Genomic DNA, 22,174 nt, shown 5'->3' with positions numbered 1-22,174 from the left:
TTGTCTTTTTTGCTCTGTAGCTCCACTTGCTATTTGGGACCTCCGAAAAAAATAAATTAATAACTAGTATAGAAGAATATGATGTGAAAAAAAGAATATGATGTGATATAAGGTATACATACTGGGACCTTTTCAGTTCTGTTTTTAATTAATAGAGTATCCCTACTCTTTTTTTTTTCCAGCACCATATTCCATGTAGTACTTTGCATTGCTTAGAGAAAAATTCAGGGATCAGTATTGGAACAAAATGGATTATTGTGTGAGTTGTGGTATTGTATATGTGTGAATATGGGTCAGCTGTTGCTCTGGGAGACCAGGTGTAAATACTTAGTTCAGAAAAATGCTGGCATAGACTTCTTCCTTTACACTCCTGTTTAAAATAGAAAAGCACACCTGAAAATATGTCTGAAGAATGCTGACTAGGTGGGGGACTAGGAAGGGGAGGCAACTTTTCTACAAAGGAGAAATGTTTTTCCAAGATACTACCTTCTTTAATGTTTTCACTCTCTGTGTAGGGAGTATGTGCTAGGGATCAAATCAAAGGTCTTGTTCCTGCTAAGCACATGCTCTGCCACTGAGTTATACTCCAGCCCAAGTTATTTTTTTTATAAAATTGAGTACATGGTTAACTTCAGCTTTCTGACTGACAGATGTCATGCTGCTAAATCCCTCATGCTGCTAAATGCCCAACTACTTGAACTTTCTTGATAGCTGTAAGAATGGGAAATACAGGGACACCAAGGTGATGTTCCTATGGAATGAGAAAAATGCAGACACTGTTTAGTCTGAAGTTAGACATAGACCTGAAATTTGAGACCTGAGCAGCATGGGCTCCTGAGTGAGCATTTGCATTGAAATCCAGAGACCCTATCTTCTCCCTCTCTACCACATGTTAGTGCGTAGCATGGACAGGAACACAGTCTGTGTGGGCCTGTTTGACATCTGTGAAATACTATTTCCCTTCTACTTTTTGGCATTAATAGGAGGACTAGATGAGGTAACGTGTAGTTAAAATGCTTTAAAACTAAGTATCATGTGTTTTTAAAAAAAATTCTTAAATGAAATCAAATAAAAACAGGAAGTATGAACTCTAACTTAAAACAAATAGTTTTATGAATTCCATAAAAAGCTAGACTGTTTGGTTGAGATTTAAAAAGAACTCAGAATTTGGCTCCCATTTTCTGCTATTCATTTCCTTAATTGTTCAATTCTAGTACACACATGTGTATAACCCACACTCCTGTGGTAGAATTGGTATTCATATTCAGTCCTGCCTGTTTTAGTCTTAGAGAGGGCACCTCTTTCCAAACATACTTAGGTCAGCACCTTTTCTCCTCAACCTCTTCTAGTGATGCATCTCATACATTGGAAGACAGATGTTCTTTTCACAGTCTGCATTGCTTCCTGAACTTACACAATATCCTTTGTAATTTTTTTTTTTACAAAAAATGCATTAAGGTTCACTCTGTAGTAGAATTTTCTGACATTTGACAAATGCAAAATGTCACCTATCTACTATGACAGTATCATACAGAGTATTTTTACTGCCCTAAAAATTCCTGCACGTCACCTCTTCATCTCTCTTCTCCTCCCAAACTCCTGGCAACCATGGATTGTTTTACTCTCTTTGTAACTTTGTCTTTTCCAGGATGTCATATAATTGGAATCATACAGTGTACTGTAGGCTTTTTATGTATGCAGGTTGCTAAGAAACACATGTTGGTTATCTGTAAATCATTTCAGTCAGAGCTTGAGCACATTATCATCAGGATTCCAATCTTCTCAAATATAATAGGAGAGGTTCCTCCCCTTTTTTCTGTTCTTTTTTCTATTATTACTATATTTAGTAAAGGCTCTGATATGCTTACATTTTTAAGTAAACTTTTTATTGAAGTGCTAGCCAAACTGGTCTTTCTTACTGTACCTGTCTTAGGGCTTTTTAATGCCTAAATAAGATAATATATGCAAGCCATTTAGCACTGTGTCTTTGAACTAGGCTAATGGGATTTCCTGTGAGTATTTTTTAAATATTTTAAAATTTTTTGTGCTTCCATGTTGATCTTTAAAAATAATATTCTAGATCTTCTGAAGATGATTATGTTGTATCTTGCTCTATAATTCCAGCTCAGATTTGTATTTGTGTGTATAATTGTCTTGGATCCCAGTAGTTCTTGGCTGATGAGAGAAGGTACATTAATATGTAATAATTTTCTTCCAAGCAAAGGCCAAAGATTGTCACTAGGCAGTGTATGAAGGATGTCTCCAGAGCTGAAATGAAGAACAGCAGGACAGCTTTAAAGGATCTATTGAAAGGATAACAGATATGGGTTGGATACTTACCTGTGATAATACGTGTATCCATATGTAACCATTATATCTAAATTATTTTGTATTTTGTGGGTTTTTTTTTTCACATGGCGCTTGAACTCAGGGCCTGCTTACTATCCCTAAGTGTTTTTGCTGACAGCTAGCACACACCCTTTGAGCTATAGCTCCAATTCTGGCTATTTGTTGTTTAATTGGAGATAATAGTCTCATGGACTTCCCTTCCTGCCCTGACTTTGAACCACAATTCTAAGAGCTCATCCTCCTGCATAACTAGGATTACAGGCGTGAGACACTGGTGCCCATGTAATCTTTTAAGCATTTTGTACTCATACTCTGTGAACATTAAATTATTGTTAAATATTTATTTTTTAACTGATTGATTTCCATGTTAGGGTCAGGGCCTACCACTGAACTACTATGTAGTTTTTACTTTTAATATGAATATTTTAGCACTATATTAAACATAGAATCACATATTTGCATCTACTTTATATTTAATTAAATAATTTAAATATGAAACACTAACAGGGTTGTAAAAGAGTATGTTTTAGCTTTAACTGAACACATCTCATAATTGGGAAGCTGTGGCTTAGAGCATGGCAAGTTTTCAGTAAATATTAGTAGTTGTTGTTATGGTTTTAAATACTGTGAGCTTTTAGTAATGCACTAGTCTGGTCTGGCCCTCTTCCCTTCCCCATATTTTGGCATGCATTCATTGCTGCAAGTCAGGCAAATTTCTGTTTCCCTTCCCTTTCCTCCTACACTCAAAGCAGCTCTTAGCTGTAGATATGTGACATATCCACGTTGTCTTTTTTGTAGTATGGCCCCTGTCCTCTTGGGGTTTTATTTCATTTAATTTTACCTCCTTATTTGTTTCCCTTCAGTGAGATCATTATCTCCATTCATATTTCTCTTTGTTTATTATATATTTTTAATTAATACATAACATACTTGAGCCTGTGCATATGTTTGTCATTCTAAGTATTTTTACACATATATAAATTCTGTCAGCATTACCACAAAAACATAATACAGAACAATTTCTCCTGATACTGTTCCTAAGTCCTAAGTCCTGGAAGCCAAGGATGACCTGTACTCCATCTCTATGAAGTTTTGACTTTTGGTGAGCGTCCAGTAATCATTTGGTGAATGTCCTATATGTCATTCAAACATCTTTTAGTATTTCATTTTAATTTTTCTATGTATATTTTACTACGTGTCTTTACAGAGATTGTTTTTATTATTATTATTAGAAATGACAATGTATATTTTATGTATACATAAAATATTACAATCTACTTAGTATTTAACCTCTTCAAATGAGGTGCAGAACCTTACCAGCTTATGCCCCCTTCACGTTTGTAGAGGTCTTACCTGTTACCAGATGTAAGTTTTGCTTTCAGTTGTCAAACATATAATAAAGAAGTCAATTGAAAAGTATAATTATCCAGGTATTCATTTTTTTATTTTGTCATTTCTGATGTTTTATTTCCTATTGATACAGATTCTTTTCTGTCTGAAAAATTTCTTCAGTGTTTGTTATGGCATCATTCTGTTGACAATGTTTTTTTTAGCATATTCTCATTCTGAAAAATATTTTGCTATTTATAGCTTCAGTATTAATTGCTCTTTCAGCATTTCAAAATGTGGTTACACTTTCTCCTGTGTTCTGATTTCTATTAAGAAGCCCACAGTCTTTGAGACCTTTGTCCTCAATGTAAATAATATGTCCTTTTCTTTGGTTATTTTCAATATTTTTTTCATCTTTAGTGTTTACAGTTGGGTTATGATATGATGGATTTCTTTGTGCTTATTTTGTTGGGAGTTTTCTGAGCTCCAATATGCAAGTTAATATTTTTAGCCTAATGTAGGAAATATTCATCTAATTTTCAAGGGTTTTTACTGCCTTACACTTTTTCTCTCCCTTATGGGGCTTTAATACATAAATGTTTGACCTTTTCTCTTGTCTCATAGGACTTTGAGGCTCTATTCATTTTTATTTTCCTTGTCCCTTTTCTCTGTTTGTATTGGAGATGTATATATGGATATAGCTATTCATAAAAGAATGTGTATTTTGTATGGTTACTTGAACTATACATGCTGTTTTATACTTGCCTGTGTGTGTTGCCTTTCAAAACAAAAATTTAAGATTTGAGCATTAATTTTCACAATAGTATTATATTTAGATTGATATTTAATGAGTTTATTGCTTACTGTGATTTGTAGTTTATATTATTACACAACGATTCAACCATTCCTTATTTCCTTTTTTTCTATTCATTTCTTCTTGGTCATTTGAAAATGCTTCTGTTTTTTTCCCCCCTCTGTTGGTTGTGCGGCCTGAACTCTGGGCCAGGGCACTGTCCCTGGGCTCTTCAGCTCAAGGTTTGTGCTCTACCACTTGAGCCACAGCGCCATTTCTGGCTTTTTCCGTTACGTGGTGCTGAGGAATGGAACCTAGGGCCTCATGCATGCAAGGCAAGCGCTCTACCACTGAGCCACCTTCACAGCCCCTTGAAAATGCTTCTTTAGTGCTTTTTTTTTTTTTTTTGTCAGTTGTGGGGCTTGAACTCTGGGCCTGGATACTGTCGCTCAGCTCTTCAGCTTAAGGTGAGCGAGCATTCTACCACTTGAACTACAGTGCCACTTCTGGTTTCCTGATGGTTTATTGGAGATAAGAGTCTCACTTACTTTCCTGCTGGGGCTGTCTTTGAACCTGGATCCTCAGATCTTAGCCTCTTGATTAGCTAAGATTGCAGGCATGAGTCACCAGCACCCGGCTGCTTCTTTAGTTCTTTAATTCAGAAACAATTCTTGAATGGCATACACATATACCTTGGGGTGATATTGTAATAGTATTTTCTCTGATATATTTTTATGACATGTATGTGTATGTCAGAAAAATATGGTACAAAGTATGTCATCAAATACATATATATAATTGATATATACATATATATAGAAAGATGTAGAATTGTTTGTGTATCTATATACACATGTGAACATCTAACAGTTTTGGCATGTTGTTTTTTTATATTATTCTCTAGCTTTGAATATTTACCTGTGCTTTATGAAAATGGGAAGCCAGCAGCGATCTATAATCTCATTGCAGCCTGGGACAAATGCTTTTAGCCATTTCTCCCTCTTAAACTCAATGTCTTGCAGGTGTTATTCACTCACCTTGGTCTTTCTGCCACTTCCTTTATATTGTGACAGTTTGGAGCTCTAATGGCTGACAAAAAGTGTACAACTCATATTGCTCTATCTGACATAAAACAATATAGGAAGGTCATTTTGCTAGATTTTTTTAACTATGCGTATTGATGGCAGCTCCAGGTGATTGCAAGTACATGAAGTTAAAGGTGGGCAAGTAGTTAGGGAGATGAGCAAGGCTTTGATGCTATGAAGGACATCACAATCTCACTATGTTGGAAATGTCTTGGGATATTGGGGTATTGCAAAGGAATAAGGACATGAATTCAAAAGGAACTCTGCAAGGCAAGATTTTACTTCTGCAGAAGGGCAGGCTGATGGAAAGCTAAGTAAACAAGTGTGCTGGGAGGGCAGTTCACCTAGATTTTATGCCTAGCATAATATTGCTCTTAATTGACCTAAACTTAGGTTTACAAACTGGTTCAATTGGCTACAAGATATTGCTTAATTAAAATATAACAGGAAAGCTGGGTGCTGGTGGCTCATGCTTGTAATCCTAGCTACTCAGGAGGCTGAGATCTGAGTATTGAGGTTCAAAGCCAGCCCAGGCAGGAAAGTCTGTGAGACTCTTCTCTCCAATTAACCACCAGAAAACTGGAAGTGGTGCTGTGGCTCAAGTGGTAGAGTACCCACCTTGAGCTAAAGAGCTGAGAGACAGTGCCCAGGCCTGGAGCTCAAACCCTACAACTTACAAAATAAATAAATACATACATACATACACACATAAGTAAGGAAGGAAGGAAAAAGTTCATCCAAGCAATCAATCTAAACCAGAATACCTGGCTAAAACTTGTCAGAAAAACAATTCTTACTCTCTGGCCATGCTTCCAGCCCCTAGAAAAGCAGTTATTATAGCAGGATGTGTGTGGCTGAAATAAAATAGCTTCTTATAAGATGGCAGCTACTCTTAAAATGGCAGTGCTTATTATGGTCAAGCAACTACTTTGTGTATGTGAGTGCATGTGGGGGTGAGGGGATATGCATGTGTGCACCAATCCTAGGGCTTGAACTCATTCAGGGCCTGGGTGCTGTCCCTGAGGTTTTTTTGTTGTCGTTTTGTTTTTTTGCTAGTACTAATACTACTTGAGCCATAGCTCCACTTCCAGCTTTTCAGTGGTTAAAGATAGGAAGGAGACTCATGGACTTTGCTGCCCAGCCTGGCTTAAACCTCAGTCCTCATTACCAGCATGAGCCACTAGTAGCTGGCTCAAGCAACTACTTCAGCAGAAATATTCTAGGTCCTATAACTGCATCATGGAAAGATCCAACCAAAAAACAACTGGATGTTAGCATGAGAGGACTGTGGCCAGTGTTTGTCCACCATGGTCTCAGGGGCCACACACAAGGATGTGAGTGACTGTCACCTTCTGATAGCTCTTAAGCAGTCTATGGTATTATTTAATTCTCTACTTCTATGACCTCATTCCCTGAATCAATGAGTCTTTGCAAATTATGTCTTTCTCTTACCTGTGAACATCCACCATATCCTGGCTAGATTTTTTATTTCCAGATGAGTTCACTGCATTGCTCAGGCTAACCTCTGAGTATGTGGAACTACTGCTTCTGGCTCAGCGTGGCATTAGGTCCTTGAATCCTTAGCTCAGTCTTTGGCTTCACACTTTCATTCTGGTTTGGGGGTGGTTTTTTTGTTTGTTTTGTTTTTTCCTCTGGCATTTACTATTTCTCTGTTTGATGCCCTGTTAGTTTTCCTCCTTGGTGAACTTCTCTTGCCTACCATTTGAATGCTTACAGAATTGTTTCTTTTTTTGGGGGGGGGTCCGGTCGTGGGGTCTGAACTCTGGGCCTGGACGCTGTCGCTCAGCTCTTCAGCTCAAGGCTAGCGTTCTACCACTTGAGCCACAGCGCCACTCCCGGCTTTTTTCTTTTTGTTTATGTGGTGCTGAGGAATTGAACCCAGGGCCTCAGGCATGCAAGGCAAGCACTCTACCACTGAGCCACCTTCCCAGCCCCAGAATTGTTTCTTTATTCTGAAAACAAGACCTTTCATGATAACTCTTTATATTAATGTTGTGCAAAACTTGGGGTTTCCAAGACTCAAATGTCTTACCACCTCAAAAGAAAAAAATTTATTATTTACTTGATACTGTTTCTCTTCTGTTCCTGGATCATTCATGACTCATCATTTTCCCTTTCGTATTTTGTTTTCTCTAAATCTTTTTCCTATGTTTCTGGGACTTGCTTATTTCCAAATCGCTTTCCTAGGTTGCCACCTTCATGGTATGTTTGTTTTATTCAATGCTGTAGTCATAACTGTTCCTCCTTGTGGTCCTATTATCGCTGCACAGATGCACTTTCCCCTTGAATGTTATTTTTTGTTTTGCTTTCAAAAAGAAACCACACAGTTTTTCAAGGCTTCTCCTTCCCTTCAAGGAATTCTGTTTCCCAGGACCAGAGGGGATAGGCAGAGAAAATGTTCTTTTGAATGTTCCTTGGGTGTTTCTTTATTTCATGCTTTTATTAATTATATCTGTTGTCTTAATTTTATTAATTTTATTAATTACATCTGTCCATGTCTTCCCATTTGAGAAGACTGGAAAGGTTCTATCTCAGGCTAGGTCTCTGTTACACCTATCAGGCCCGCTGAGATGCCTTAGTTTGTGGTTGAGAGGAAGTAGAAAAGGAGCCTGAGCTTTCTTCCTTGTTTGGCTCTCCTGGCTATGTTTAAGTTGTGAGCAGGTATGGAGAGAGGGGACTTCCTCCTATGTAAGGAATATTTCTCATGGGCTCCAAACTGTAGTGATCCCAAGCTCTCCCTGGGGTGGAGTTCCAGCGGAACTACCTGGCCATTGGTGATTTATTACTATCCCTTTACTAAGACACAAGATGATTTTTCTTCTGTCCCTGTTTTGACATCTCTCAATTTTAGAGGTCGCCCTTTTCCTTCCCTATTTTGAGTCTCCACTGATGATTTCAATTATGGATTTGTTGTAGGAAATATAGGAAGTTAAATTTGTTCAAGAAAAAATTCTTTATACCAGTGTTCATTGAAAATCACCCCTAGCTTCAGCCATGGAGATTCGGCACCCACAGTGTCTAGGGCCTTATACTCACTGCCCACTGCTGGTGTCGAACCATGAAACCCAGGCCCCAACAGGCATGGGAAAAAAAGTTCTTTGTTCATTTTAAAAATATTTGTTTTCAAACATTATGAGCAATATTAGAGAAAGAATAATCCCTAATGACTTTATAAACTTGAGAATAGTATGGATCCCAAAAGGCACCAAATTCATCTGAAAATAGGTAGTACATGCTTTGCTTTTATGTTTAATTTATTGAGGCTGTACTTGAGAGTGAAAAAAGATTATGAAGTATAATTGAAGTTAGATATTTATTCATATAATTCTTATAGCTCTTTTTTATTTTCTGTGCTAGTACTGGGGCTTGAACTCAGGCCTGAGCACTGTCCCTTAGCTTTTCACTCAGAGCTGGCACTCTCAACCACTTTAACAAAGCTCCACTTCTGAGTTTGTTGTTTAATTGGAGATAAGATTCTCCTGAACATCCCTGCCCTTGCTGGCTTTGAACCAAAGAACCTCACATCTGAGCCTTCTGAGAAGCTTACAGGCATGAATACCTTCTTACTCCTTTTGATTGTGGATTTTGTGTTATCTTTACATTGTCTGTTTTTCCATTTCTTTATCTTTACCATGATATCCTATGCTAGAATAGCATTTGAGGTCTCAAATCAACACATGATAGAAATGAAAGTTATTTCTTAGATTCAAATGTAAATACCAGGAAGCCAGATACCAGTTTCCTTTTGGAGGCTCAACTGTCAGGTATTTGAAAGGATCAGCTGGTTGTTTTTGAAACTTATACTCTGAAACCTGCATTTAATTTTCTCTTAATAGATTGTGGTTAGGGGAATTCCCACCTTGGTAGCTGTGGTCTGTAGGATGGGAATTCCCCTAGGGTCCTTGGCTTGGGAATTCTTCTGAGCTCATTGTAACTGACAAGTGGAATAAATTCTAGCCATCCAACCAGCAGTGGCAGTATAATCCTTTTAAAAAAATAATTTGGCAGTTTGTTTTAAAGTCCATAAAGCAGTTATAATCACACTTCATTAACTTAAAAAATTATAGAAAAGAATGAAAATGATAATAGAGGAAAGAATTCATTTAGAAATAAAGTACCCTATGTATTCAACAATGGGCTATTAGCTAATGGATGATTGTTTAATGGAATGAATATTTGTTAACCTTTAGAAATTATAATTATGGGGGTATAGTTATATAAAAGTTGCATGAAAGAATACAGATCATACTGTGTTGCAGGAGGTTTAATACTGGAGTTATATAAAAGAATATATGTTGATGCAGTTGTTAGAATTGTCTTAGTTCATCTGGCTACTGCTATAACAGTACTAGGGTCTGAGTAATTTATAAAGGAAATGCTTTTTTTGTGGTTTTGAAGAGTGGAATGTCCAAGATCTGGTAAAGGCCTTTTTTTGCTGTGTCATAACATGGCAGAGTATATCACATGGTAATATAGAGCACATGTGCAAACTTCCTTTTATAAAGTCACTGATCTCATAAGGGGCCCCACTCTTATGACATCATTTAACCTTAACTACTCCCAAGGTCCCACCTCCAACTACTATCAATGTATGTGTTTGGGAATTAAGTTTCTAACACATGAACTCCTAGGGGACACATTCAAACAATAACATTCTGTTCTCCAACTTAATGTCTTTTATTACATGCAAAATAAATTCATTCTATCCCAATAGCCCCTAAATTTTAGCATCAAGCTAAACTTCCAGAGTCTTACCTGAGTAGAGGGAGATGCAGCAGGCACAGTTCATCAAAAGGCAGAGTCTTTGCAGTTGTAAGCCTATTACATATTAAACACGTTCTTCTACTCCGAAATACAATGGTGAGACAGGCAGAGGATAGACATTCATATTCCAGAAGGGATCAGTAGTCAAGAAGAGAGGGTTTACTGACCCCAAATAAATTGAAACAGAGAAAATAACATTACATCTTAAATCTGGACAACAGTTTTCTTTGATTCCAAATACCATATCCTGATCCCTCTAGGGTAGAAGCTTCATCTTCTTGGCCTGTGTGCCTCTAACCCCATGGCTTTGTTGGGCTCAAACCAGGCAGCAGGCCTTCTAGGTTGGTATTGCACATTGTACAACACCTCCAGTTTGAGGTCTCAAGAAGGTCTTACTTTCATAGGCATAGCTCCAATTCTGAGGCTCTCTAGTGCTGAGTATCAGCTAGTCTGCAACATCTTTTAAAATCTTGGTGGAGGTAGCATGCCCCATAGGTTTTGCAGCCCTGCAGACACCTTGTGGACACTGCCAGGGCTTACTGCTTGTAAATACAAGAGTGATGGGATGGCTTGTAAATTCTAGAGTGATGGGACCAGTTATATCTCAGTGTGCTTGAGCCATGGCTGAGGTGGTAGATGAACAGTGTAGGAATGCAAGGAGCCTGGGTAGCAACCACACACCTGCACATCCTAACCTCTAGGCCAGTGAGCAGCTCAAAGATTTTTGAAACTGCTGTTCTCCCATCTTGATGACTAGCATGTGGCTCCCTTCAAAGCCTATGAATCTCGACCCCCTTCTCCCCACTACATTTTCTTATTCTTTGGGTGACCAGGTTGAAATTTTTCCAAATAGTTTTGCTTTGCTTTTAATTATAATCTTAAATCCTGTCTTTATTATCTCTTTTTACTCTATGTGATGGAAACTAAGCCATGCAGCAGCATGAATGCATGGATACTTAGCTATGTCTTCAGCCAGATAATCCTAGGCCCACTTTCTTTAGCCCTGCATACCATAAAACCTCAGGCAGGATGAAATACCATTTGTCTATGTTGCAGCTTAACAAGGATGGTCTTGACTTCACTCTGTAGCACAGCCTTTCTCAGTGCTATCTGACATCTAAAAATGGCCTTTAGTGTCTCCAGCTCAACCAATCACAACCATTGAATAATCACTGAAAAAATTCACTCTACAGCTCTTTTCTTCTGCTCTCTCCCTCAGAGTTGCTCTCCATGTTATATTTACAGTTTAGACTCTTTCTAGAGTCTTCTCTGTCCTAGTTCTTCCCATTGCTCACTTTCAGAGCTCCTCCCACATTTACAGGTATTTATAAACTGTTACTAAACAATTTTTAACTTAAAATTCAGTGTTGTTTAAAAAACATGACCACTTGTTGTGTACATCTGTGATCCTAAGCTGCTCAGGGGACTGAGATCTGAAGATTGTGGCTTTAAGCCAGCCCAAGCAGAAAACTTGACCAGACTCCATTTCCAAAAAACCAACAAAAAACTATTTGAGGTGTGGCTCAAATAGTAGTGACAGCCATTCAAGCCAAACATATATGAGGCCCTCAAGTTCAAACCTTTGTACCAGAAAAGAAAAAACCTATCATGAAATCTTGAATGCAGCAGTTATGTGATAACATTGTACACATTAACTATACAAAGCATGACAGTACAGAATGTCTTGTTAGAGCATGAACCATGAGAAATATTTTGTGGTTTAGATTTTTTTTTGGCAGGGGTGGGGGGTGAGGTGGGGGGAATGGAGGAGGGATGGTGGTGGTGGTATTTGTGGGGTTTTGTTGTTGTTTTGGATTGTTTGTTTTAGATTTATTTTTCCCCCAGAGACAGGTTCTCTCAACATAGACCTTGAACTCATAATCCTCCTACCTTAGCCTTTCAGGTGCTGAGATTATAGGCATGTGTCATAAGTGTATTTATGCTTATAAACTGAACATTCTAGCCAGGTATTGGTGGCTCATGCTTGTAATCCTGGCCACTCAGGTGGTTGAGATCTGAGGATCACAGTTCAAAGCCAGCCCAGGCTGGAAAGATTTTTATCTCCAATGAACCATCAGAAAACCAGAAGTGGACCTGTGACTCAAAGTGGTAGAGCACTAGCTTTGAGCACAAAAGCTCAAGAACAATGTTCAGGCCCTGAGTTCAAGCCCTGTGACCAACAACAAAACAAAACAAACATTCTCTGTTGACTACATAAAAACTGAAACAATATCCAAGTCCTCTCATCACCTTGTAGGAAGAATACTGTGCCCAAAGCATCAGAATTTCACAGTGCCTTTGTAAGTCTTGGGGCTATCCTTAAATGAAGAGAAAAGAAATGTGGCAAGAGAACATGAAAAGACAGACCACTGCTATTTTATTGGTCTGGAAATAACTAAGGTCAAAGTTGAAAGCAGACAAATTTTCAGTTCTGTATAAAAATCTTTGTGATAATTAGAGTCACCCTGTAGCTCAGCAGTGGAACTGATTTTCTCCCGACTTCCATGTTAGCCATCATTGGAGTATTAAGGGAAAGATTAGCTGTCCCCTGCTGAGGATTTCACAAAAGGGCTACAAAGTCCTGGTGTGACTTCTTACATACAGGTCTAAAATTTTGTTATTCTAAAGCATTTCTTCCTTCCTCCTTTCTTATTTATTGGAAAATCTTAAAACATCATAATAATGTAAACTAATTTTTTCTGATTTACATTTGCAATTTGGCATAATCTAAAACAAAATGCACAGATGTATAGTATTCAGTTCTACATGCTTTTGACAGCCATATATATTTGTACAACCATTGAGAGAATTTCTACCTCCCTCGTGAGTTCCAATTGTCCATTTCTAGTCACTCCTCACTACCCCAGAGGTTGTTGAATTTCATCCTGTAAGCAAGATCTGTCCTTACATTTCATGTCAGTGACATCATTAAGTATGTTGATTTTCTTATCCACCCATCTTTTTGAGATTCATGCAATTACATTCATATTATAAATAGCTTGGTTTTTGTTTTGTTTTACATTTTATATGCTGTATATATATATGTATTTGTATATTGTATGTATATGTATTTGTATATGTGTGTGTGTATATATATTGAAGTCAGGGTCTGGGCACTGTACTTGATTTCTGCTCAGAGTTAGCATTCTATCACTTTGAGCCACAGCACCACTTCCAGTTTTCTGGTGGTTAATTGGAGATAAGAGTCTCACAAACTTTTCCCTTCTGGTTGGCTTTGAACTGCAATACTCAGATCTCAGCCTCCTGAGTAACTAGAATTACAAGTGTGAGTCATAGCACCTGATTATTTTTGTTCTGGTACTGGGCTTGAACTCAGGGTTTGGGTGCTGTCTCTTGAATGGTGCTCAAGGCTGGGCCTCTACCACTTGAACCACAGCTCCACTTCTGGCCTTTTGGTTGCTAATTGGGGATAAGAGTCACAGACTTTCCTGCTCTGGCTGGCTTCAAACTGCAGTCCTCAGATCTCTCCTGAGTAGCTAGGATTATAGGCATGAATCACCAGCAACCAGCTTGTTTTATTTTTAATTTTTTGGTAACGGTGAGGATCTAACCTATGGCTTGGAGCATGTTAGGCAAATGCTCTGCACGTAAGCTACCTTCCAGTTCAGTAACTCTTCTTTCAGCCTCCTACAAGAAGGTTTGTAGATGAGGTTACAAGAGACTAGAAGAATGTCATACTACTCTTGCAGGGGTGGGGAACGTCCAGCCTCTATTTTTATCAGTTGCCCATAGCCCCTCAGCCTGTGTTGGTAATTTTGTATGTCCCATGAAATGAGATTATAAATATCCAAGTGGCTGGTCCTTGTTTCCTCTGCCGTGCCTTGCACATACTATTCTCACTGTTAGACTGCCCTTTTTTCCTACCTTGCACCACATAGCCTTTTAAACTCAACCCAGAGATCATTCTGGAGAATTTCTTTGGCTTCCTCATTTGCTTTACTTAATACCGAAAGAAAAATGGTAACTGTCATAGGATAATGCATTTCTAAAGCAGTCACTAGAAATAGGAGAGGGAGAATAGAGAATCAAAACTTAAGAAATAATGTATGCTCAATGTAAGAAATTTAATATAGAAAAATATAAGGAAGAACACAATCACAGAGGATCCTACCACCTAGGAATAATCATTAACATTAGATTACCACCATCTGCATAAATCCCTCTGGGTATGTAAATGTAAAAGGATAGATAGAAATAATTTCACATAATTAGGATCATAATATATATGCCATTCTAAATGTTGCCATTTAAAATAAATTTAAATGTGCTTAATTTCACTTTTAATGCATTAGCATAAAAAAGATGAACTTTACAGAAAGGATCATTACAAGAAGCAGTAATTACTAAAAGATAAGAATTACTGAAAGTTCATACACAAAAAAGATATAAACCATTGACGTTTTGGTGATACCAAAAACTGTAAGTTTCTATATGCTTAAATTTTCAGCAGCTTGCTATGACCTGCTGTACAAAATGAAGAAATTGTGTTTTCAACTTTTCCCATTCTTCTTTTCCCCACTATTCCCTAATTGCAGTTATGTTGTTACATGTTGTTTGGGACATTTTTACATATTTCTGTTATCCATATATTTGCTTATTCTCAGATTCAGTTACAGTCTGTAGATTCTTCATTAAGGTTTGTTTTTTGTGGTACTGGGGTTTGATATCAGGACCTTGCATTTGTTTTGCAGAAGCTCTACCGCTTGAACCACACCTTTTTTTCTTTTTTCTTTATGCCAGTGTGGGGCTTGAACTTACAAAGCTTGAGAGCTATCCCTGAGCTGTTTTGCTCAAGTCAGCATTCTACTGCTTGAGCCTCAGCTCCACTTTCAGCTTTTTGGTACTTAATTGGACATAATTCTCACAAACTTTCTAGGCTGACCTGGCTTTGAACCTTGATCCTCAGTTCTCAGCCTTCTGAGAATTACAGGCATGATCTGCACCCTTTTACTTTAATTTTCTACTAGGGTCTCACTTTTTGCTTGAAAAAAAACAAACCAATATTCTGACTGTAGAACCACAATCCTATTCATGCATCCCTCATACCTCCAAATGACAGATGCGCACCATTATATTTGGCTTTTTTTGTTAAAATGAGGCCTTGAGCTCATGTGATTCTTCAAGTCTCAGCCTCTGGAATGCCCAAGATAACAGCTATGAGCCACCAGAATTTTTAATTTTCATTCAGCTCTTTGTTGGCTAGTTTTATCATCGGGTAATGTTCTCAAGAAGGGCTGAGATTATTCCTGAAGTCTTCTGTGCTGTGTCACCTGTATACTTGAGAGAGAACTTGGATGGGCACAAACTTGTGGGCCCATGACTTATTTTCCCCAAACTTGCTTTTCTTTCTGTTGCCTAAAATGGTGTTCTGCCAGTTTTATTACCTTACTCTTTTTTTTTTCTTTCAATTTTGTGCTAGTACTGGGGCTTGAACTCAGGGTCTCTTGCTTGGCTTTTGTGCTCAAGACTGGAGCTCTACCACTTGAACCACAGCTCTATTTTTGGCCTTTGGCTTTTAACCTCCATCCTCAGATCTCAGTTTCCTGAATAACTTGGATTTCAGGCAGGAGCCACTAGCCCAAGCTTGTTTTTGCCTTTTTAAGTCAATTTCACTTCTTAAAGCAAGTATCTGAGTTCTATACCTTTTCATTGGCTGCACTTGGGAGACCATTATTACCCAGAATTACCACAGCTGTGGGGATGTGATGCTGGATATTGGGGAGTGTTAATCCTGCATCTCTGTTCTTCCTTCTAGAGATCATTGATGACCTTGCCAATCTTGTGGAGAACACAGATGAGAAACTTCGCACCGAAACCAGACGTGTGAACCTGGTGGAGAGAAAGTCAACATCCTGTGGTAAGAGATCTTGCTTTCAATTTACTCAGCTGTGAGATTCCCATGTTTGTCTACTTTCTTTGGGATTCAGTAGCTCTTCTAATACAGGCAATATCACTTAGTAAAGTATTGAAATTGCTAAAAGATGTTTTTGTCTTTTTTAAATGACATGAATTGTTCAGGGTTCAGAGGGAATATCATTCATTGTTTTAATTTAAAATCAGAAAGTTTGTTAAGTATATAGAGATAAATGGTTTGGAAGCTGGGCACCATTAGGGAGTTTAGTGGCCATTGATATCTTGTGAATTTGTTCAAGGTGAGCTTGTCTGTTTTTGTGCCTTTTCTAGCCAGAATCTTTATTAGTACACCTGCGATAGAGCAGGTTAGAATTGCTCAGCTTTGGAAGTCTGACCAAGCTAAAATGCTATGTTTTGTCGCATTATCCATCAAGTCACTTACATCATCTATATGAAGTAGGGGTTTGTGTATCAAGAGAAGGATCACTGGGAGTACCTGCAGTACTGTTTCTTGGTCCCTGGGCTAGGGGGTTCTCATTGAAGCAGTCTAGGAGGAGTGCAAAAGTGCTCCTTATTTTTTAAGAATGCCTGGAAGCTCCATGCATCCACCTGTTCTTCTGAAGTCATCCTGATTCTGGTTTTATGAGGTTTCAGTTTATATGGCCTGTGTATAAACGTGAGTGGTGACACAGAGTGGTGACGTTGAGAGCAGCCACCATGATTTCTTACTGCTTCAGCTCATAAAGGTGCACTAACCTTGTAAAGTTAGTATGTTTATTAACAATAGAGGAACAATAGTAGTTAGAAGTATAGTTATCTGAGCTTTGACTCATAGCCTTCTCAATATGAAAAGCATAATGATTGCCCCTGAGGGATCCAGCTATAGAAGGATCCCCTAGATGTGCAGCTGGAGAAGTGTTACTGTCCTCACCTTTGTTTTCTAATGGAGAGTCTATAACCAGCTGAAAGAGAGTAAGGCCCATGTGTCTTTTGGACCCCACAGGAAGTAGAGCCCTCTGGGGGATTTCAATTCCATTGTCACCACTGGTCCTACTGCCCCCTTGCATAGCAGTTCTTGCCAGTCAGATGCCAACCCAGCCCGTGCTTCTGCTCCTCTAGATGCCTGCTTTCTGCTCTCTTTCAAAGGCAAAGCCCTCATGGGTTTGTTTTACTGATCTCCCGTGATTTTTTGTCCATTTGGACTTTGTCCTTCTTACGCCATCCAGAAGCTTTGAGGTTGCAAGATAGGGGTTTACTTTCATCTCCACCCCATATTACATTTGATTTTATATAAACTTCATCGTAAAAGAGCAGACAGCTTAGCTGTCAGAATTCAGCCACATAGAATAAGTGTCCAGCGCTGGCCATCTTCCTGGTTTACCATAATCACATGCTGACAGAGATGCTGACTATAGCATGAAGGCTGAGGACTCTGGTACCTGAACGCACACCATGTGCTGGCTCCCCCTCCATCTTCCTTCCCATCCTCGACTTCCTCCTTTTACTACTTCTTTACTATGGAAACTTCCATTCCCCCATGTGCTTTACTCCAGCAGCCTACCTACCTTCCATACCAAGCATGCTAACCTTTGGAGAAGAATTTTTTGCATTTGTATTTCTAAAGGAAATTTTGCTATTACATACACATCTATTGTTATACACTTTTTTTTTTTGCATGCTGTTGAGGGTTCAGCAGGTGGGTTTTAAAGCCCTGAGGAGGCTGGGCTTATATTTAATAGGAAGCCTGTGGCCAGAAGGCATATGATGGAATTTACTGAGGCTTAGCAGGCCATAGCAAAATCAATCTGACCTATTGTTAAAATCATTTTTATAATTATTGCACATATATAATAAAAATTTACCAGTTTTTTATACCTTTTTAGGTGCTACAGCTTTTGATCTCAGGGCCTCTTATTTATTCTTTTTTCAATCAAGGCTGGCACTCTACCTCTTGAGCAATACCTCCACTTCTGGCTTTTGGCTGGTTAATTGGTGATAAGAGTGTACAAACTTTCCTGCCCTGATGGCTTCCAACTGTGAGCCTCAGATCTCAGCCTCCTGAGTAGCTATAATTACTTGTGTGAGCTACCAATGCTTGGCTTCCAGTTGAACTGCTTTTAAATTATAAGTACATTTTCATTGTGTAGGTATCACCAGAACTTTTTTTTTCTGTTTTTCTAGTACTGGGAGTGGAACTCAGAGCCTGGCACATTCTAGGCAAGAGTTCTACACTGTACTCTTCCCTAACCCTCCAGAACTTTAGCACCCCTAACTGAAAGTTGCTTTTCAAATAATAACTACCCATTTCTCCCTCCCCCAGCCCTGTAATTGCTTTTCTACCTTCCATCTCTACAGTTTGCTCTAGGTACTTATATAGCTGAAGTCATAAAATATTCCTTTGCATTTGGCTTTTACCATGTATCAGAATGTCTTCTTGGTATAAAGGAATTCATTATAATTATCCATGTTCTAGCATATATTTACATACATTATAAAACCAATTCAGTCCTTTGAGGGGGCAGGCAGTATTAGGGCTTGAAATCAGGCCTTCACACTTAAGCCACATGCCAATCCTCTTTTGCTTCAGTTATTTTTCAAAAAGGGTTTCATGTTTTGCCCAGTGCCAGTGACCGTGATCCTTCAACCTTTGCCTTCTATACAGCAAGGACAACAGATGTGAACTACCAGGCTAGGCTTGTTGAATGAGATGGGATCTTGATAACATTTGCTCCAACTGGCCTCAGACCATTATTTCCTTATGTCCATCTCCCAAGTAGATGGGATTACAGGCATTCACCACCATTAGTTCTGGGTTTTTTTGTTTTTTTTGTTTGTTTTTATTTTTTGCCAGTTATGGGGCCTGTGGGCCTGGGTGCTGTCCCTCAGCTCTTCAGCTCAAGGCTAGCACTCTACCATTTGAGCCACAGTGCCACTGCTGGCTTTTTTTCTGCTTATGTAGTGCTGCAGAATCGAATCCAGGGCCTCATGCATGCAAGGCAAACATTCTACCACTGAGCCACCTTCTCAGCCCTGTGTTCTGTTTTTTTTTTTTTAATTTAAAAAATGTAAGTGACAAGCTTGAGAGCATTTTGATAGAAGAGGACTACAAAAAGTACCATGAGAAATTTTAAAAAGACCAAATAGAACTTCTAGAAATTAAAAGTAACTGAAACTTGAATGCACATTTTTGGTATCAGCAAAAGAGACTCAACCAGAGGACAAATCTGGGCAGGGGAATAAAAACCACCAATTAACCATATTCCCTTTTCATAAATATTAGCATTTAGAAGATGTAGTATTAGCTGGTCACTCACTGATGGCTCATGCCTATAATCCTAGCTAGCCAGGAGACTGAGATCTGAGGATCACGGTTCAAAACCAGTGTGGACAGGAAAGTTCATGAGACTATTATCTCCAATTAACCACCAGAAGACCAGAAGTGGTGCTGTGGCTCAAGTGATAGAGCACTCACTTTGAACTGAAGAGCTCAGGGACAGCGTCCAGGCCCAGAGTTCAAGCTCCATAATGGACAAAAACAAACAAAAAAAAAGATACAATCTTAATAGGAACGGCATTGGAGTGGCCAGAGATTAAGAACCTCAAGACCAAGCAAAGAGTTCATCACCTGCAAGGCCAGACTGATGATTTTAAGTGGAAGTGTGTACTTGCACATGCAGGTGCTGGAATCAAATAGCTCATTCAAGTGTAACTGATAGCAGCTAACATAGTGAGCACTCATTACTGTGTAACCTAGAGGACTTGAGCAAGGTGTGGCAGGGCTGTGGCTCATCATCTTTTACTCAAAGGGTGTAAAACTAGGCTGTGAACCATGAAATGACCTTTTGTTTCTGCCCTGTGCGTATTTTCCATGATGTTCTGACGCATCAGTCATAGAGGCTTGAGCTGAAAGGGGATTTCTAGTTATAAACACAGCAAGACCTGCCAGGGGCCACACAGGAGAAGGGTCCAATGATGAATTCGTTTGTTCAGTTGTTAACAAAGGATCCAAGCACCTCTTTGTGGACCTTTCATTCCAGAGCCCAGGCTTTTAAGATTTTTACTGCAATCTTTGTGTGGTCTTTTCCTCCCTTTTCTTCTCTCGGCCATACCCCTATGATAGCACCAAGCAGAAAGCAATATTGTTTGTTGTTGTTGTTTTTTAGATTCTAAAGGCATATTAGACTGATAGGTTCACTTAGTTCTTCAGTGTATTTTCAGATCTGTTTCTTGTATTAAGGACATTTACATAAAACTAGCATCTTTGTAATTGCAGTTTAAATATTCAGTGTGCCTGATCCTCATTAGAATTCAAACTAGAGCCTTGTCTGGGTCTGACTAGAAAGCCAATTGTGAAAGCCCAGACTAAGAATTGTGAATGACTCTGGTGGAGGGACAGTACTGTTTCTCAGCATATTGACTATTATGTAATGTTGTCTAAGCACATCTCGTGTGATATTTAGCAGTGCTCTGTTTCAGTGACGTGGTTGGGAAGGAGCCCAGCTGGTCCTGCACAGACAGGCTCCTGGGAACATTGCATCTGCCCCCATCTCTCCTGGATCTAGGAGAGCTGCCTGCCCTCTGAAAGTTTGTTTCCTTCTCTATAGAATGAGAATAACCATTATCAATGGAGTATCCTGAATCAGAGATCTATGAATAGGAAAAGACCCAAAATCTGAAAAACTTTTGGTCTCAAGCATTTAGGTTAAGGGATTTTTAACCTGGACTAGCACACATTTGTGATTCTGTAGACCCACTAAGAAGAAGTTAGGGAGCATTGGGATTGGTACTAGTGAAGCCTCAGTAAATACCTTGCAGGTTCTGCTAGCCACGCAGCAGCATTAGAGGGGCCTTAAGGAGAATAATACTCCCTTGACTTGCTGAAATAGGGACATTTTAGAACCATGGAGTTAGCATCCTCATTTAGTTAAAAATGGAGTTGTTGGAGGATTTCTTTTTTCTGTATTTTAAAATTCTGGTGCCAGTACTAAGGCTTGAACTCAGGACTTGGGTGCTATCCTGAGCTTTTTTGCTCAAAGCTGGTGCTCTACCCCTGAGCCAAAGCTCAAGTCAGAGTTATGAGCCTTACAGACTTCTCTACCCAAACTAGCTTTAAATCAGGGATTACTTAGAATCTCAGTCTCCTGAGTAGCTAAGATTACAGGTGTGACTGCCCCATTTGTTAAGAAATGGAAAGACTTGGAAAAAATTAAATTAAGTGAAGTAAGCCAGGCCCAAAGAAACATAAGTCCTATGATTTCCCTTATCTACAATAACTAGTATATGTCTAGAACAAGCCGAAAAGGTCAAAAGCTATGTACATATGGCCATATAAGATGATGTTAAACGAAATGAACCCTAAGATAGGGACACAAGTGGTTTTATCTTTTTTGCTGTTGTTTTTAATGTATTTATAATGTGCTATGTGATTTTTTTTTGTTTCTTTTGTATGTTCTCCCCTCATGGTATAACCCTGTTTTCAGTGTATTTGATTCCAGTGCCCTGCATCTTGTATATACATTTTTCTGATTTGGAGAGGGGAAGGGAAATAACAAAATGCTGAAATAAGGATACAGGTTGACCCATTATAACAGTGAGATGTATAAGACATTATGTTGAAAACGAACTTTACAACTTTTTTTTTGGGGGGGGAGGGAGAAGTTGGGAAGGTGGGGAGGAAAGGGATGGTAGGGGAAAAACAAAGGAGGGGGTAACAATGCTCGATAGGAAATGCACTCATTACCTTACTCCTGTAACTCTAATCCCTCTATATGGTATCTTTACAATAAAAATATATATTAGAAAAAAAGATTGGGACTGGGAAGGTGGCTCAGTGGTAGAGCGCTTGCCTTGCATGCATGAGACCCTGGGTTCGATTCCTCAGCACCACATAAGCAAAAAGAAAAAAGCTGGAAGTGGCGCTATGGCTCAAGTAGTAGAGCGCTAGCCTTGAGCTGAAGAG

At 38.8% G+C, this 22,174-nt stretch overlaps 1 protein-coding gene across 1 annotated transcript in view; it reads left to right on the top strand.

Moving 5' to 3' along the window:
• Stx8 (syntaxin 8) overlaps window positions 1-22,174 on the top strand; it is a 230,782-nt gene that overhangs the window by 116,353 nt on the left and 92,255 nt on the right. Inside the window, exon 6 of the mRNA XM_013013099.1 lies at window positions 16,118-16,219. Coding sequence (XP_012868553.1) covers window positions 16,118-16,219 — 102 coding nt within the window. The remainder of the gene's footprint in view (window positions 1-16,117; window positions 16,220-22,174) is intronic.

Source organism: Dipodomys ordii, unplaced genomic scaffold (assembly GCF_000151885.1).
Source record: "Dipodomys ordii isolate 6190 unplaced genomic scaffold, Dord_2.0 Scaffold19, whole genome shotgun sequence".
Classification (NCBI taxonomy): Eukaryota; Metazoa; Chordata; class Mammalia; order Rodentia; family Heteromyidae; genus Dipodomys; species Dipodomys ordii.
Note: the sequence above shows the minus strand (reverse complement) of the source record. Positions and strands in the feature narration are given on the sequence as shown.